A 16,903-nucleotide genomic window follows, 5' to 3' on the forward strand; every position below is an offset into this window, starting at 1 on the left:
TGAGAAAAAATTGCACCCTTTTCACATTGGCCTATCCCTATAAGGGTTTGAGGTCAGATGTAGAGTTGTTGCAGGCCGGCTCCATATCTCTTAAATATCTTAAACCCTGTAAATGTTTGCGATCATCACCGATGTCATTTGGTGTGGGTGTGAGTACATCTTTCTTCCGTTTCTATACAGGTAACTCACCTGGTGATTAAACGGCCTCAGTTTTTCCATTTTAAACCTGGAGATTATCTCTACTTAAACATTCCTGACATTGCCAAGTACGAGTGGCATCCATTCACTATCAGCAGTGCCCCAGAACAGCCAGGTAACAGTGCATAAGTTATTTATACATTGCAATTTAGTCTTTTTTTCCGGCATTTCTTTGTAGGAGGTCGCTCTGTTTCTGGAGTAAATCCCATGTAGATCCTACATGATTCCATTTTTTAGGCTCACTTTTATGATCCAAAGTGACTTTCAAAATACAAGTTCAGAGTAGACTAATAAAATGAAGAATGTAACCTATAGTGTACCCTTTATAATTTAACACACATTTATGCATTTGCATTGTGTACTATTTATAAGTTAACATAATGTATCATAGTGTATAATTTATTTGTTAAAATTGTGTGTCATCTATTCTTAATAAGTTGACCGTCTATTCTTTATTGGTAAACACTGTTCATTTTAAAGGTTATCATACTGTATAGTGTAAAAAGTGACCATATAGTGTACTGTATACAGTATATGTTTGATCTATAGTTTAGTTAACATAGCTCTTGTGTCCTTTACAGAGACTCTGTGGCTGCACATCCGTTCTATGGGCCAGTGGACAAACCGTTTGTTTGAATTCTTCAGACAGCCAGACAGTCAGACAGTCAGTAGCAAGAGGCTAGCAAACAGCTTGAGGAATAGAAGACAGCTGAAAGCACAGGTCTCTCTCTCTCACGCACGCACGCACGCACGCACGCACGCACGCACGCACGCACGCACGCACGCACGCACGCACGCACGCACGCACGCGCACACACACACACACACACACACACACACACACACACACACACACACACACACACACACACACACACATCCATCTTCTTAATCTCATCCTGTTCCTCTGTATACTCTACTGTAAGTCAAATTTCCATTCCACAATAACATAATCATCTTTTCCAGTCATTTATCCTTCCTGATGACATAGTTGTTGGTTGTATTTTGACAGGAGGAATTGTTTGGGCCGACCAACGGCAACGGGACAGTAGCGTACAACGAGGACAAGGCCGTCGAACTCACAATGTACCGTCAGAACGGCTCCAGAACCCCTCTGGACCCCTCTGGACCAGCTCTGCAGGGCCCACAGGGGCCCCCGTCAGAACACCTGGGCCAGGCAGAGAGAGGAGAGGGACCCCCACTCAAAGAGGTCAGGTGGAATAGCTCAAATTAGGGATGCACTGAAAGGGAAATCCTTGGCCGAAACCGAATACCGAATATAGGAAACAGTTGGCCGAAAACCGAATACCGAATATCCGAATATGAATAATATTATATATCTTTTTTCCTACCATTGCCGTACCTTAAAGCTACCTGATTTATGGCAAAATAAATGGTTATGGCAAAACTTTACTTAAATAATAATCACAATTATGGGTCCATAAAACATTAATTTATTCAGCTTTTTTTTTGCCATTTTCTGCCGAATATTCGGTGCATCACTAGCTAAAATACAAACACTTCACACACAGCTACGTTCCTATAGCTCCATGCAGGGCATGGTTTCGCTTTTATTCATCGTCTTTAGAAAACATCAACTGGTCCAAGATTCCTGTTCTCCTTTCAAATCAAAGTAACAAGCTGATTCTCTGTAGGTTTCTGTGAAGCTGGGGGAGAAGGAGAACACTCGGTTCTGCAACATAAAGGTGAGTTCATACAACTTTCATCATCACTCACGTTCATCGACATTCATTATCCTACTGTAGCAGACGAACCCTATAGTGATCGTTCCACATCCAACAGCTGTGATTGGTTTTGTGTGCAGTTTGTCGTTGTTTGTATAACCTTGGCCCTCCTGTTCGCCCCCTCAGCTGAAGCTATACATACATATATATATACTGTATAAATACTGTGTATATATATATATACCTCATTTCTGAATGTGACTGAGGAATGTTTCTCAGAATGGCAGTGGCAGAGTGTATAACCGCAAGTTCCGCAACCCAGCAAAACCACCTGGAAGGACGCCTGTGGTAATATGTGTCTCTGGAGTCTATCCATAACCTAAAGCACACAAGGGCATTTTCCCCATGTTGCCTTCATGGCAAGAGCAAACATAATGTCTGATGATCAGATATTATGGCCTGACCCAGACCTGAGATGCAATAATGAAAACGCTCACTATCATGCTGAGAATTTGCTGCTGCATTTGGAAATGCTGGAAATATTTGTGTGGAAATAAATTGTGTGTTTTTGTGTGTTGTGTTTATGTTTTTATAGAAGGACTATAATCGTGTGTGTGTGTGTGTGTGTGTGTGTGTGTGTGTGTGTGTGTGTGTGTGTGTGTGTGTGTGTGTGTGTGTGTGTGTGTGTGTGTGTGTGTGTGTGTGTGTGTGTGTGTGTGTGTGTGTGTGTGTGTGTGTGCGTGTGTGTGTGTGTGTGTGTGTGTGTGCGTGCATGTGCGTGTGTCAGTGTCATGTAGATGGTCCTTATGGGACTCCCACCAGGCAGATTTTTGCATCTGAACACGCTGTTCTGATTGGAGCTGGAATTGGAATCACTCCATTTGCCTCCATTCTCCAAAGCATCATGTACCGGTAATACTCTGACACACATCAAAACACCCTGGGGAGAGAAAGAGAGGCACTCTTTTACTTTATTTGAGTATTTTTCATACGTTATACAACTCAGAGGTAAATATTGCACCTTTTTACTCCACTGCAATTATTTGACAGCTTCATGGCTACTATAGTTGCTTTGCAGATTTTGTTTATATATTGAGCTTTACGAAACAAAACAATATTTATAAAACTTGCAATGCAAATAGCACAATATCAGATCTACGAGGTCAAAAGTATTAACCCGTTTTGACCTGAGATCAGATTCTAAAAATGTCTTCTACATCCTGACAGTTTTCTGATAAAGCTATGTTTCTATGTCAGTCGTTCTTCGATTTTTCAAAAATAGCAGACCTACAAGCTCGTAGCGCGCCACTCGGTGTCGCGCTATGAGCTTGTAGATCTGCTATTTTTCAATAGCTAAAGCATAACATAATGCTAATACCAAAAGGGGTTCCCGCCCAAAATGAGTGGTTGTATCCATTTCTTCAGGGCAGCCAAAAATCCAGCCTTTAACATTCTGATCCAAAACTTAACCATCTGTCCAGGGAACCTGATTGATCATTCCTTCCATGTTTCCTGAAAATCGTCCCATTGATTGATTGTTTATTTATTTCCGTGTCCTGCACACAATGTGCCCAACCCTCATGGGTTTATAAGACACCATTTCACAATTGCATTTACAGCATGTTTACATTACATAATTCACGCATTTGCAGCATGTTTACATTACATAATTCATTATATTACAACTCAGATTTATACAGAGTAGGCCTACTCTGTCTTCTTTCCCAAGCTTGACAAATAAAATCTGCCACAACAATAGTCCCTTTGGCAAAACATATCTCCATTTTTACATAGTCATTTAAATCTAGGAAATCCCCACAGATATAAGACATCCATTCACTCTCAAGCTAGCTAACAAACAGACTCACGAAGGACTAGGACACTAGGTACATGGACAAACTATCCAGTAAAGCTTTGTTCTGACATTAAACTAGCTTGTAAAGCTTGTTGTGTTTTCTATGTGTTCTGTTTGTTCTGTTTTGTTGAGATATCGGCAGAGAAAGCAGAACTGTCCCAACTGTAACTACTCCTGGTGTGAAAATATTAAAGACAGTGAGATGAAACTTCGTAAAGTAAGTTCACCCAAACTATACCAACCAAACTATATTCAACAATACCAATTAGTTTAAAACTGCTATCAAAGCAAATCTGGGCTTCCATTACACCTCAACAGTGCCACAGGCTTATCACCTCCATACCACGCCCCATTGATGAAATAATTAGTTTTAAATTATCCCAGAATAAGTATTTAGTGCATAAATTAACATACTTTTCAGATTTCTGTATTATAAACGTTTTTTTTTGTTGTCTCGTAAAATATTCTAATATTTTGAGATAGGAATTTTAGATTTTCAGATTGCCATAATCATCAAGATGAAAACAAAAATATATTACCGGTATATATATTATTAATATTTCACTTTATGTGCAATGAATGAATATATGAAAGTTTTACGTTTTGAATTATATTACAGAAGAAAAAGCACCTGTACATCCAGACTATATGGGTGCACTGGTGCCTGTACTATTTATTTTAAATCCTTTTAATTACTTTTTATTGCCTGTCTATTCTTTGTACCTTGTGTACCTTGTATAATTGTATGGACCCTTTTAGTGGACATATTGACATTAGAATTTCTATGTAGTAATCATTGTATTATGTTCAAGCTGGCTTAGTGAAAAACATGTTATGTTCTTTTTCTTGTTCTGTTATGACATTATTTTCACATTAGACTGAGACGGGATTGCATGTGTTTTGCAGGTGGACTTCATCTGGATCAACAGAGACCAGAAATCATTTGAATGGTTTGTCAGTCTGCTGACTAGACTGGAGATGGACCAGGCTGATGAAGAGCCTGAGGGTACAACATATAAACACAGAAATACAGTGTGTGTGAGAGAGAGAGAGAGAGAGAGAGAGAGAGGAGAAAATACTTTAACCTATGCTTTAGCTTTAGTATATAACAAACTGATACTTTAACCCATTTAGGCCTGACGTCGAAATTAAAAAAATGTGTTTTTAAAATGTATTTTTTTCTGAAAAACCTCATCTTTCTGACCCCAGAAAATGATAGTTAGATAGATAGATGATGTAATTGGCCGCCAACCCCCATCTGAAAATGCTGTTCCAGGTACCCTCCAGAATCAAAGATTTGAGTAAAAAAAACGGAAACTCAAAGAATATATATAATCAAACTCCCCCCCCCCTAGTGGACTAATGACAATGCGAGTCAAATCCTAGTCGACTATAAAATTCCTTAGTCGGGTACAGCCCTACTTTCTACTAACGGTTATAAATATATTTCTATAAACAATGGCCCCAGCTTAAATAACTCTTCTGTGTCCAGGCCGTTTTCTAGAGATGCATATGTACATGACATCCGCTCTCAGCAAGAACGACATGAAGGCCATCGGCTTACAGATGGCACTGGACTTGCTGGCCAAGAAGGAGAAGAGAGACTCAATCACAGGCCTGCGGACCCGAACGCAGCCAGGAAGGCCTGAGTGGGGCAAGGTAAGACCACGTTGTGACACGGTCATTATTTGGTTGCATGAGTCTCATTTTATTTTGTCTTTGCTGAAGTGCCTGCCTGGTGATTTAGAATGAAGTGTAGTTAAATGTGACCAGATTTGACTGAGAGACTGCCATCGCGCAAATTCCAGCTTTTCACCAGAGCAGAAAATCTTTTTTTCCTCCTTTTTTTCCAAAATGAGTTAATTGCACAGGCAGAATCTTCACATACTAGAAGAGTCTGAAATAAGTGTCAGAGCTGAAATCAACATTTAAATATGAAATAAATGCTTAAACATGTAGCTAGGTGTAATGTTAGAGACCACAGAAGTGAACCTTTCAAGCCTGTTTTCTCAACTCGCTGTTTCTCTGCAAGACATTACTCTATAAGCCATATCTCCAAAACTGCTCGGTCAAACTGAACAACCAATACGTCAATTCCCTGCTTTCATATGACATGGAAAAAAAAATCCAGTAAAATTTGGTCACAAATGGTTCCCCATATCTTCATGTGTCCAGTTGTATATGTGTAATGTGTCGGTGTGTTGGTTTGCCAGGTGTTCCAGAAGGTTTCTGAGGAAAACAAAGGAAAGGTTCATGTATTTTACTGTGGTGCTCCCGCTCTTGCAAAGGTCATCAAAGCCCAGTGTGAACACTTTGGCTTCACCTTCAACAAGGAGAACTTCTGAACACTGCTCTGATACAACTCCTGCCCAGCAAGTTCAGCAACTGTGCGTGCATGCTTCTGTGCATGCGTGTGGTGTGGTTGGTGTGGTGCGTCACACGTGTGTGTGTGTGTGTATGCGCGCGTACAGTTTATGTGACGTCTGTGTGCACGCATGTTCGCGCGCGTGTGTGTGTGTGTTCTGTCTTGTTATGGAGGATTGGAAATACATGCATTCCTGTTTTGTGTTGTTATCATTACTAGTACAGTATTTACAATGTGCCTGAATAGATATTGTCAACATGCCACCTAGATAATGATGTCACTGAAGGAGGAGGTTTGAAACATACTGTATGTTCAGTTTTGTTAATTTATTTATTTTTAGTTTTTTGCACTTTGTACAGTTTGTAGCAGAACATTTTAAAACTCAGGACCTCAGGAACTTGCATGAAGGAATCTTAACACAATGTAATTTGAGTGAAGGGCCTGGGGTTGCTTGGGAAGGGTCATTAATTAAGTCGGGTTGGGCATATATAGAGGACCTACTGTATGCTCATACTGTATGTAACCTACTCTATCATTTAGTGTCTTCTTTTAAAGCTCTCAACCTCGAGAACACTATACCAGAGGGTGTGGTCAAACATTTCCGTTTACTTAATTATTTTTCAAGGTTTAATATCAAGTGACCACAAGGATAGGACGACTAGTAATCAGTAATTTATACAAATGCTGAGGAAGGGTTTCAAATCACTCGAGGACTCTCGAGTGCCATCTGCGTGCAGTAGCTTCAAATCCAGTCTCCAGATAATGGTCATTGCGGATGCTCAGCTGAGTTACAATGTCATTTGGCCAAGTAGGCATAGTTATGTTCTGAGTTATGTTCCTCGCTATGTACTGAGTTATGTTCCTCGCTTTCCACTTTCTCACTGAATCTGATGCTTCATCACACACCCATACATAACAGGAAGGGGAAGCTCACTGCACTGAACGGTAAATTCCCAGGTAGGGGTAAAGAAACATTTCTAAAATGTCACATTTCTACCACCTGTACTGATCCCTAATCTGTTTTACTGTCCTATGACTATGAGGACACCAGCAGACCATCCTTGCCAAGGCAGCTAGCTGACCAACAGACTCCACCTGATGGATGGTCATCATGTGGTTTGGGTAGGAGACTAGAGACAGTGTACTGGTCACTAGTGACTAGTGACCTAGCCTGGGAAGCAAGGCAGGAAACCACAAGCCGGAATCAGAAATACCCAAAATAATTCCTGCAATCACAATTTTAGGGCCTACCCAATAAAATCCTTGATGCGGCATAGTTTTTCTGATTTCTTAAATATACATTTGAGTGTACTTTCCAGAGACAATTTAGCGTCTGGTATCCCACAGGGAAATTCTAGTTTGATTGACACTCAACACGTTTTGATTATTACCGTATCTACTAACACTTTTTAAGAACTGACATTCCAAGAATAAATTAAAATGTTTCCCCCCATTTTCAATCAATTTAGTTGGTGCCTATAATAACCAATAAATATGCACAGCAGTCAGTCCCTGTTGCTGCCAATCTCCACATTTGGCCAGCGGAGTGTGTTGACAACCATGTGCCTCCCTCCTCTGATTCACATGGAGTTGCAAGCCGCTTCTTTTCACCTGACAGCGAGTGCATGTGGAGGCTGATATTATCTTCACCATGCAGTTCGCCTCAATATCCTTGATGAACAGGTGCATAGACCAACTAGTGGCAGTCACTAGTACAAATCAACGGCACGGATATAGAATCTCCTGCCGGCTTTAATTGCATCTGCAGACACTGCCAAAATTGTATTCGTTGGAGTTCTTTACCTCTGTGCCACCCAGACACCCCACATATATAAAAGAACACTTCCACCCAAGAAAGTATATACATGTATTGGTAGTAGGCCTAAGTCAGTTGAAGACATATGACATATCCCCTAGCTAGCAGACCACTAAAGAATACTGTTATAATGACATGACCTCCTCGCCCAGCTGTGTAAACATTTAAATAAAAAGGGTGATACATATTACAAAATAGGGTACTGTAGTATATGACCATATATAATAGGGTCAGTAGGGGGTTTCAGTTTTGACCAGATGAAGAGCCTTGGCTCGAAACGTCGTCAATAAAAGTTATCTTTTGGAGCATACGAGTGTGCGGGTTCCCTTCTCTTTTCATCAGTAGGGGGTTTCCACATACAGAATCCATAGAGAGGGTTTATCTGATCTAGTCTAGATTAGAATATGGCCTGGAGTAAACCCTTGAATGACCTTTTTCTGAGGGAACATTCAGCCAAAATAGCAGAACTAGAAACGAACAATGAGTTGCACCAAAGATGTTGTTGGTTGTAGATATATTTCCTGTGAATATATTATAGAGTGAGTGGGGGGGGGGGGGGTGTTATAGCATATAGCCCTTGGGAATCTATCTGGTCAACTAAGTATAGGGTTAGCTGCGTAAGTGGTTGAAATGAGGTACAGTAAAACCCGATGAGGTGTTGTCCTCATGTTGACCCGATCATGGCAGTCGGCCATAAATGTCACTTGACCCCTCCATTGTGGGAGTTGCCCGAAGTTATCCTGAGGGCGACCAAGCTATACATTGATGTATGAATTTGGAACATGAAACAGCAACAAAGAATTAAGCTTCAGTTCCATAATTTCTACATGACTGGCATGTTGACGTACGTTGTATAAAATCAATCAATTAAATAAATAAAATATGTTTTAATGTTACTTTATCTTGTCAGTCTGAGTTTGTTCTGCAAAAAGTTTGTTTTCAAAGTTGATTCTTTGTTCACTCCATGTATTGATATTGATTGATTGGCAAAAACACCTTGAAGACCCTAATAGGGGCCCTCGTACAAGGTTTCTTTGACAGTGCATGCACCCCCTCTTGGTACCACAGCACCTCAAAGGCCCTTAAAACAAGGCTCCAGACTTCCCAAAACAAACTGGTCAGGCTACTACTGGGTCTCACCCCCCGAACCCACCTCACCCCGCCCTGCCACTTTGACAGGCTGGAATGGCTTAGGGTTGACGAGAGAGTACAGCACCTTGCAATGGGTCTGGTCCACATGATTTGATACACCACCAAGATACCCATGACATGTACTTACTCAGTAAATACTTTCTTAATGTCAATGAAGTCCACACCCACAACACCAGAGGGAGTTCAACAAACCATGTGCAACCCAGATTCGGCACAAAAAATTAAGGGACTAAATTAATTTCGCTCCTATGCCACCAAAATGTGGAATGCCCTACCAACAATGATTTGTTGTATTACAAATTAAAATGTTGTAATTTGTATTTATTACAAATTTTAAAAAAAATCAAAAATTTGCACAAAAATTTAATAATTTTGCCAAATTATTACATTTTTGTGCAAAAAAATTGAAAATATGAAAAAGCTACTACTGTGGAAGTGTTCTCATATATTAATTGACTTTTAATCCTATAAACAATTAATATAGGTATAGTTTTGCCCACTTTAATTCATAATTAACATTACAATTTTGGAGGTCTGGCTCATGGACTAAAAACTGGTTCTGAACTGAACCGGTTCCGGAATCCCAACCGGTGGAAAAGGTGTCTCAGTTCGATTAGTTCGATCAGTGCGACCGATGGACTCTGTGTTCTGTTGACAGCCCTGTCTGATACCGAAGCTAGCTCTACTGCTAGGCTAGGCTAGCTAGTACTAGTTACGCAGTAGGCGGTCGGCAGCTCTCAAATGTCTTAGTTTAGGAAAGGTTTTTTTTTTTTTACGTTGCCTTCTTTGTCAGATGATAATATGACCCTTGCTCGTTTCGGTTCCAGCAGTGGACGTTAGTTAGCGGTCATCGGCGCTGTTGTTAACAATTACCGATGTTCGAGCAGACCGCTTGTCGTTTACAACGGCAACATTTTTCTCTCTTCTCCGAGCTAGCTAGCTAGGTTAGCCTAGTCTGTTAGTCTTTTAGCTTCGCCCTGCGATGGTCAATTGGAAGACTGAAGCTCGGTGAAAAAGAAGGAAGGTAGGCCTTGTTGTGTCTTCTTCGGGGTTATTTCATATCGGTGTGCTTTCGTGCACCGTTGCAAACACTCGTTTTGTATTATTACCCGACATAATCTTGGTATCACAAGCCAATTTAATATTTCATTTATTTTAGCTTGCTAGCTAGTTTGCCAGAACCGGAATTGTCTAATGTGTAGCCCTGGACCCCTCATCAGCTAGCTTAAAGCGGGATATAACACTAGCTTACCATTAATTAACGCCAATATTAACACACATAACTAATGTAATCTAACCGGCTGTATTAGCTACATGACGTCAACACATGAACAACATACGTATATTTTTCATTTGGATGCATGTTTGCTGGCCGCAAAACGAACGGAACGGTGGTGTCTGACTTAATATGGCTAGTTTTGATTATGTGTCAAAAACCTGGGCGATGCCAGCCATTAAGCTGTCATTATTGACTTCTAATGTTGGCCCAGTTGTCACTGGCTTAATATATAATAAAAAAGGAAGCTTGAAACCATACTAAAATACTCCACAGCAAATTGAAGCAAATCATTATAGTTTAGACAGTTGCACGATCCAAGTCTTGTACAATGTACATCATCAAAATAGTTTTGTCTACTGCTAGCCTAGTACTGTGCTTGTATTTCTACTAATAATAGATTCAGGAAGGGAAAGTGTCAAGCCTGTCAGTTTCAGCCCAGAAATTACCATTATGGTGGCATTATTTTATCAAATTAATCTGTCTCCACAGAGACTCCCATTGTATGAATGTAGGTTATTCCAGACAGATAACGATTGGTCTGCTCTGCTGCACATCTGGATGGAAACTAAGGCAGGCTTCCATTTTCTTCTGTGTGAGAGAACTGCTCTATTTTTGCGACACATTTAGACGGACACCTCTGACTGGACTAAATGATAGGTTTTAATTTCAGAATTCAAGCTGCAGAAGTCCAAGATAGTTACTCTTGATTTTAGTTTCTTGAGAAAATTCTGCAGACATTATTAGTTATGTTAACGTTTAACTTGGGTGTTGTGGTTTTGTTTTTTCAACTAACATCTTCTGGGGAACATTTAGAGAACACAGACCAGTTTTTGTCACTAGTGTGTACTTTAACACTCGAGACCTGGGAGCTGCCCAGTAAGTACAACCAGATTCTATTATTGCTGTTGCTGACTACTAACTATACTGAGCTGCTCTCCTGGAGCAGTTTAAGGATGACTTTCAAGTCGAGCCTTAACCCCACCACAGCCCCCAGAGACACTAAGGACAAAAACAGAAAAACACTTAAAATGGATATAAACAAATCCTGCAGCGAGATCTGACAATTAAATGGTGCTCTCTTTTCGTCTATGGCAATCTAAATGACCGGAGCACAATGTTGATCTGTGTGGAATTTTGGATGTCTCCTGAGTTGACTTTCTTGGAATTACAGTTTAAAATAATTTGCAGGGCCAAGCCTGCCAAGGGGTGTGTGTGTGTGTGTGTGTGTGTGTGTGTGTGTGTTCTGTTTCTGGTTCAAGGCTAAACCCTGCGTGTTTGTCAAAATCTAGCCTCGTCGTTTACAATTTAAATTACCTTTTGGTTGCCAAGGCCTGATTTAGGCCTAGACATAAAATGAAAATGTGGAAGCGATGCTTCACATACAGTTTCTCACTGTAGCACTTGGCCTAAATTAGTCTTTAAATATAACTGAATTGTGAGCCATTCATGCACCCTGTCCTGTCGGGCAGCTGTTGGGTTTGTTGGTTTGAATTTGTGGCTATGGGCAGAGACTGTGGTGACAGGAAAGGCCTGAGGAGATTTTCTTAATGGAAGTCATCTCTTGAACACATGTGGATCTCGAATCAGGAAGAGTTCTGCTGACACCATGAAACTCTGCATAACGTAATAACACTGGATAAAGTAATAGTTTAAGTTTTCAACTACACACATCTTTGGACTGCCATTTTGTGAAATAAATATTCTTAGTTAGAACTAGAACTATAGCGTTATCAGTGTTTCCCCTATCATTGCCTTGGGGGCAATTTTTGGGACACCCCGTAGGTCAAATAAATTTTATTTTAGTACAAAATCCAAATCACAACAGAAGTAATCTAGGCACTTTTCACATAGAGCAATAGAGCATTTATGTGCTTAATTTATGCACTGAATTTAAGTTAATCAATTTCAATCTTCCCAAGTCTGTCAAAGACAAAGATGTACATTCTATAAACTCTTCCATGAAATAACTACAGTATAAATATACAGCGCAGACAAACTTCGGTGTTATGGGAACAATATTATTCTGTGATGTGGCCTTGGGCATAGATGGCATTGGCATGGGCTAAAGGATGTAAGATACAAGTTGGCAGAATAGTTGGTAGAAGTGAGATGGTTAGAATAGTAATTCACAAAGTGAAAAGATTGTAAAGTTTGCCAGGTAATTATGAATTAAATATTATATGCCCTGGCAATATTGACATAACACTCCCCACGCACCCCCAGCGCACACAGCGTGGCCCTATTTCATCCAGCTTGCCTCCCTGGCCGCATCCAGTCCAGGCACTGACCCCCCCCCCCCCACACACACACACACACACACACACACACACACAAAGCAGTAAATACTATGATGAACAACTTGTTTGATAACAGTTCTTGTTATCTGCACTCAGTGGAGATGCATTTCCCTGCTGCTGCATGGCATTTTCACTATTTATGTTTTTAAATGGGAAAAAGGGCAAAACAGTTTTGCTTGGCGTTTCAACTTCCAATTCCAGTTTCTTTTCATGATGATGATGACGCAATATAAATTCAAAATTGGCACTGTGAGTCCCTGGCCTGTTTAGACTGCCAGCCCATTCCGTGCGGCTATGGAATGAATTTGAAATCAGATTTGGATGTGGATATAGACCATAAATCTGATTTAGATTTTGGCTGCTAGTCTGAACGGGGCTATACGGTAACAAAAAGAGTACAGTATAGACCCCCGGTGGTCCTCTAAGCACTGCGACACTTTATTATTTCCTCTGTGTTTATCTCTGTCTGTCTGCAGCTAGCTACCCCAGGGTCTGATTTTACATTTTCTTTCCTACTTGCCCAAGTTGCCCTGCAAGGCAAGTACTTCTCCAATATACTTGAAATTGCACCAACAAAGTTTCCCTACCTAGAGTGTACCACTGCCGGCAGTGCGGTGCGTAGAGTTCACTCAAAATATATATAAAATCTATTGCATTTTGATTGACATAAGATGGGTTTCTTAAAAACAAAGCATAAAAAAACGATATCTCCCCCCCTGTCAGGTGTAAAGGAGCAACTTTGACACTCAGGCATGAAGGAAGCATGAGTTCAAGTCCGTTGCTCTCCCCTTGTCCCCCATATATGGCGACTAGGTTGGCGGAGGGTGTGTATAGCCCAGGATCACATTAGATAATTGACACGGAGGTGAAAAAATCGTGGGATAAAAATAAATATATATATATATATATATATATATATATATATATATATATATATATATATATATATATATAGTTTAAAAAAATATATATATATCTATATTATTACATCAATCTATGTAATTATAGATGATAATTGGATTTCAAGTCCTTTACTACGGAGTTGCGGTGGGTGCGCACAGCACGCGTGCCGTGCATGCTGTATTCTATTCCTCGCACATAACCTATTAACCAAATTATATATAGGACATGCATGTGTGAGTGTGAGGAAGACAATCGACATATCTGTCTTGTGTATGTGCTTGATTGTTAAGCACGTTTAATCGACGTACACGTATACATACATGCACACTGATGGTGAACATGGAGCACTCATTAGAGCAGGGACAGACCTGAGACCAGCCATTATCCAATCCAATGGTCTGTCTGTCTGTCTGTCTGTCTGTCTGTCTGGGAATTGAACCGGGGACTTGCTGTCAGTTATTTGAGCCCATGCATCAGGTCTCCCAGAATGCCCATTTCTAGTTGAAAATGTCAAGGATAATTTTAGCCTGGCCCCTAGCCCCTGAATCGCTAGCCACGGCCATTAACCCATTTTGACCTGAGATCAGATTCTAAAAATGTCTTCTACATCCTGACAGTTTTCTGAAAAAGCTATGTTTCTATGTCAGTTGTTCTTCGATTTTTCGAAAATAGCAGACCTACAAGCTCGCGAGCTATGAGCTTGTAGACGACCTGCTATTTTTCAATAGCTAAAGCATAACATAATGCTAACACCAAAAGGGGTTCCTGCCCAAAATGGGTTAAAAAGTTCTGGGAATAATGGAGTGAAACTAAATAAATTCAGCCTAAATAAATGTTAATAAGTTATTATCCTATTATTCCATTGTGATCCAGCCATATACTAGGTTTTGTATATGTAATTAAGTACAGTTTACAGCTATCTCCTTCTCTTTGAGTGTGTGTGTGTGTGTGTGTGTGTGTGTGTGTGTGTGTGTGTGTGTGTGTGTGTGTGTGTGTGTGTGTGTGTGTGTGTGTGTGTGTGTGTGTGTGTGTGTGTGTGTGTGTGTGTGTGTGTGTGTGTGTGTGTGTGTGTGTGTGTGTGTGTGTGTGTGTGTGTAGTGTATATCAGAGGAGATTGAGCATGTGCGTGCGTGGCTGCATGCATTTGTGCATACACAAGGTAGTAACAAATGAGTTAATGTTATTACGTTATCTGTTATTACACACAAAGTAAAAAACATACATGCTACTTAGGAATAAATGTATCCCAAGTTCCCAACTGTGCCCAATCAAGTTTCCTAGTATTAATATTGTTGTCACTGTAGATTTCTTTGAAGCATCTTTTCTAATTTGACAGTGCCGGGCACATTTAGCAGCACGTGTATGAATGAATGAATGAATGAATCTTTATTTTCGTGTCTTATCGTTAAGACCCATCCCTTACGGGATTATAAGACATCAACAACATAAATAAACAATATCACGTTCACTTCCCACACAGAAGCTACACCAAGTATTTGATAAAAACTAACAGAACAGAAATAAGCATAAAAATAAAAGACATCACATTCTTTGTCCGTATGTCCCAAGCTTTCTCTATATATTCTGCTAATGCAAATATCTTCTGTTCGAAAATCCATCTCAGTCGCTCTGCATCACTTAACCACATCAGATCTATATTTTTACATCTGTTAAATAACTTTTGACGTAGCTCTGGCTCATGATACAACGGGCAATAGAAAAGAAAATGGAACTCATTCTCAATATCATTTATATCACAATAGGTGCAAACTGCAAATACGTTCTTCTTCTGTAACTCCTCTATACCTCCCAGTCTCAAGGTGCAAAGGTGTAATATTGAGAACTGGGTGGTCCAATCATGTCGTGTGTGTTTCCCCTCTTAGGTGACTCTCTGCATGGAGACACTTTAGCAGCAGGTGTAATATTGAGAACTGGGTGGTCCGATCATGTCGTGTGCGTTTCCCCTCTTAGGTGACTCTCTGCATGGAGACACTTTAGCAGCAGAAGGAGTGAGTGTTTCCCAGCCAGGTCGGCAGGCAGCATGGCGTCACGTCAGAGGAACTCTGTTCGGATTCTGTCCAGTCGGGAGCGTGGCTCCCAGACGTTCGGCTCCCAGAGACTCCTGCAACAACTAGTCGAGGAAAAAGTGCGCTGGATGAAATGGCAGAGTCAGGTAAAAACAAAAAATGAAGAAGTCTATCCTGGGAATGTGTACTGTAGTGTATAATAATAACCCATTTGTTCTATATGTATTACATTGTGTTAATAGTAATTGTAAAAGTCATGTTTTCAATTTGCTAAAAGTTATATTTATATTTTTGACTCCCATATTTTTGACGGTAACTAACCATTCCATATAAATGTGTTGTGGTTCAAGGTTCTTTATTATTTGTCTCCCGAGGAAGAAATTTGTCTTAGACAAAGGGCCCGCATGCAAGCGTAGCCCTTATGCCCATGTCGCCGCAGAGCAGCGCCAAATTACATCTTTCTTTCAAAGCCAAGAGAAGTATCACAGAAGTATTGTGTGAGTCTTGTCTCGCTCCTCTGGCTCCCAGTGAGACGTAGATGACATTTAAGATTCTTTGGTTTGTGTTCAAGGCCCATAACGTTCTTCCTGTGTATTGTTGAAATGTAAGACCAATCTCCCGCGTCCAGGACACTCAGATCTTTGGTTGTATTGTAGAGAGGTTGGTTGTATGTGAAGAGACTCCACGGTCTAGCACAGTATGTCCTTACTGTGCTAGAGGGCCTTGACTGTGTTGGCACCGACGTTGTGTGGAACGAATTCCCTTTGAGGATCAAAGCTGCCCCCACCCTAGGGACTTTTAAAAACATGCTTAAGACCCCACCTTGTGTGTGTGTTTTGCCTCTCCTCCCTGCTGTTGTAACTCAGTTCTTGATGTACTTGTCCTAGTCTAGTCTTCTATGTCTTGTCCTTTTTCTCTTTTCTTTTTCTTCTGACTGTGCTCCGGGCCAGTGTAATAACTGGATGGGGGAGTGCACTACAAATACTGAACCTTATGAACCTACTTGTTCTCTAAACCAGAGGTTCCCAACCACTTGTACGCGAGAAGGGAATCCCAAGTATTCCTGACCCGTGCATCTATAACACTGCGTCACCAGGATCAATGATCTGGTCATTGACAATGATATGACATTATATCAGCCCCCCAGCCATGCCGGTCCACGAACATTTTATGAACTGTCAGCCGATCCGTGGTAATAGAAAGGTTTGGGAAACCCTGCTCTAAACCATTGTTGTATGCTACTGCCACACTGCCACCAGATACTGTATGCAAATGTTGTGTTTGCAGTTGCACAGATGGTCCACCTCGACTGCCGGACTAAACTGA

At 40.6% G+C, this 16,903-nt stretch overlaps 2 protein-coding genes across 5 annotated transcripts in view; both read left to right on the plus strand.

The window, feature by feature from the left end:
• The window catches only part of nox5 (NADPH oxidase, EF-hand calcium binding domain 5), a gene marked incomplete at both ends in the record, with an annotated part of 10,597 nt that extends 4,514 nt beyond the window's left edge, over positions 1–6,083 (plus strand). The window contains 9 exons of the mRNA XM_080762236.1: positions 181–313; positions 780–919; positions 1,211–1,408; positions 1,854–1,904; positions 2,671–2,795; positions 3,871–3,955; positions 4,645–4,744; positions 5,231–5,397; positions 5,952–6,083. Coding sequence (XP_080618362.1) covers positions 181–313; positions 780–919; positions 1,211–1,408; positions 1,854–1,904; positions 2,671–2,795; positions 3,871–3,955; positions 4,645–4,744; positions 5,231–5,397; positions 5,952–6,083 — 1,131 coding nt within the window. The remainder of the gene's footprint in view (positions 1–180; positions 314–779; positions 920–1,210; positions 1,409–1,853; positions 1,905–2,670; positions 2,796–3,870; positions 3,956–4,644; positions 4,745–5,230; positions 5,398–5,951) is intronic.
• A 3,725-nt stretch (positions 6,084–9,808) lies between these two features.
• The window catches only part of ambra1b (autophagy/beclin-1 regulator 1b), a 31,277-nt gene continuing 24,182 nt past the window's right edge, over positions 9,809–16,903 (plus strand). For all 4 annotated transcript variants that reach the window (XR_013963903.1, XM_080760866.1, XM_080760867.1 and 1 more), the window contains exons 1-2: positions 9,809–10,095; positions 15,522–15,723. Coding sequence is in view for 3 of the 4 variants with exons in the window: in XM_080760866.1 (XP_080616992.1) it covers positions 15,592–15,723 (132 nt within the window). In the remaining variant the exon portion in view is untranslated. The remainder of the gene's footprint in view (positions 10,096–15,521; positions 15,724–16,903) is intronic.

This window comes from Protomyctophum bolini, assembly GCF_963924005.1.
Source record: "Protomyctophum bolini genome assembly, chromosome: 4".
NCBI lineage: Eukaryota > Metazoa > Chordata > Actinopteri > Myctophiformes > Myctophidae > Protomyctophum > Protomyctophum bolini.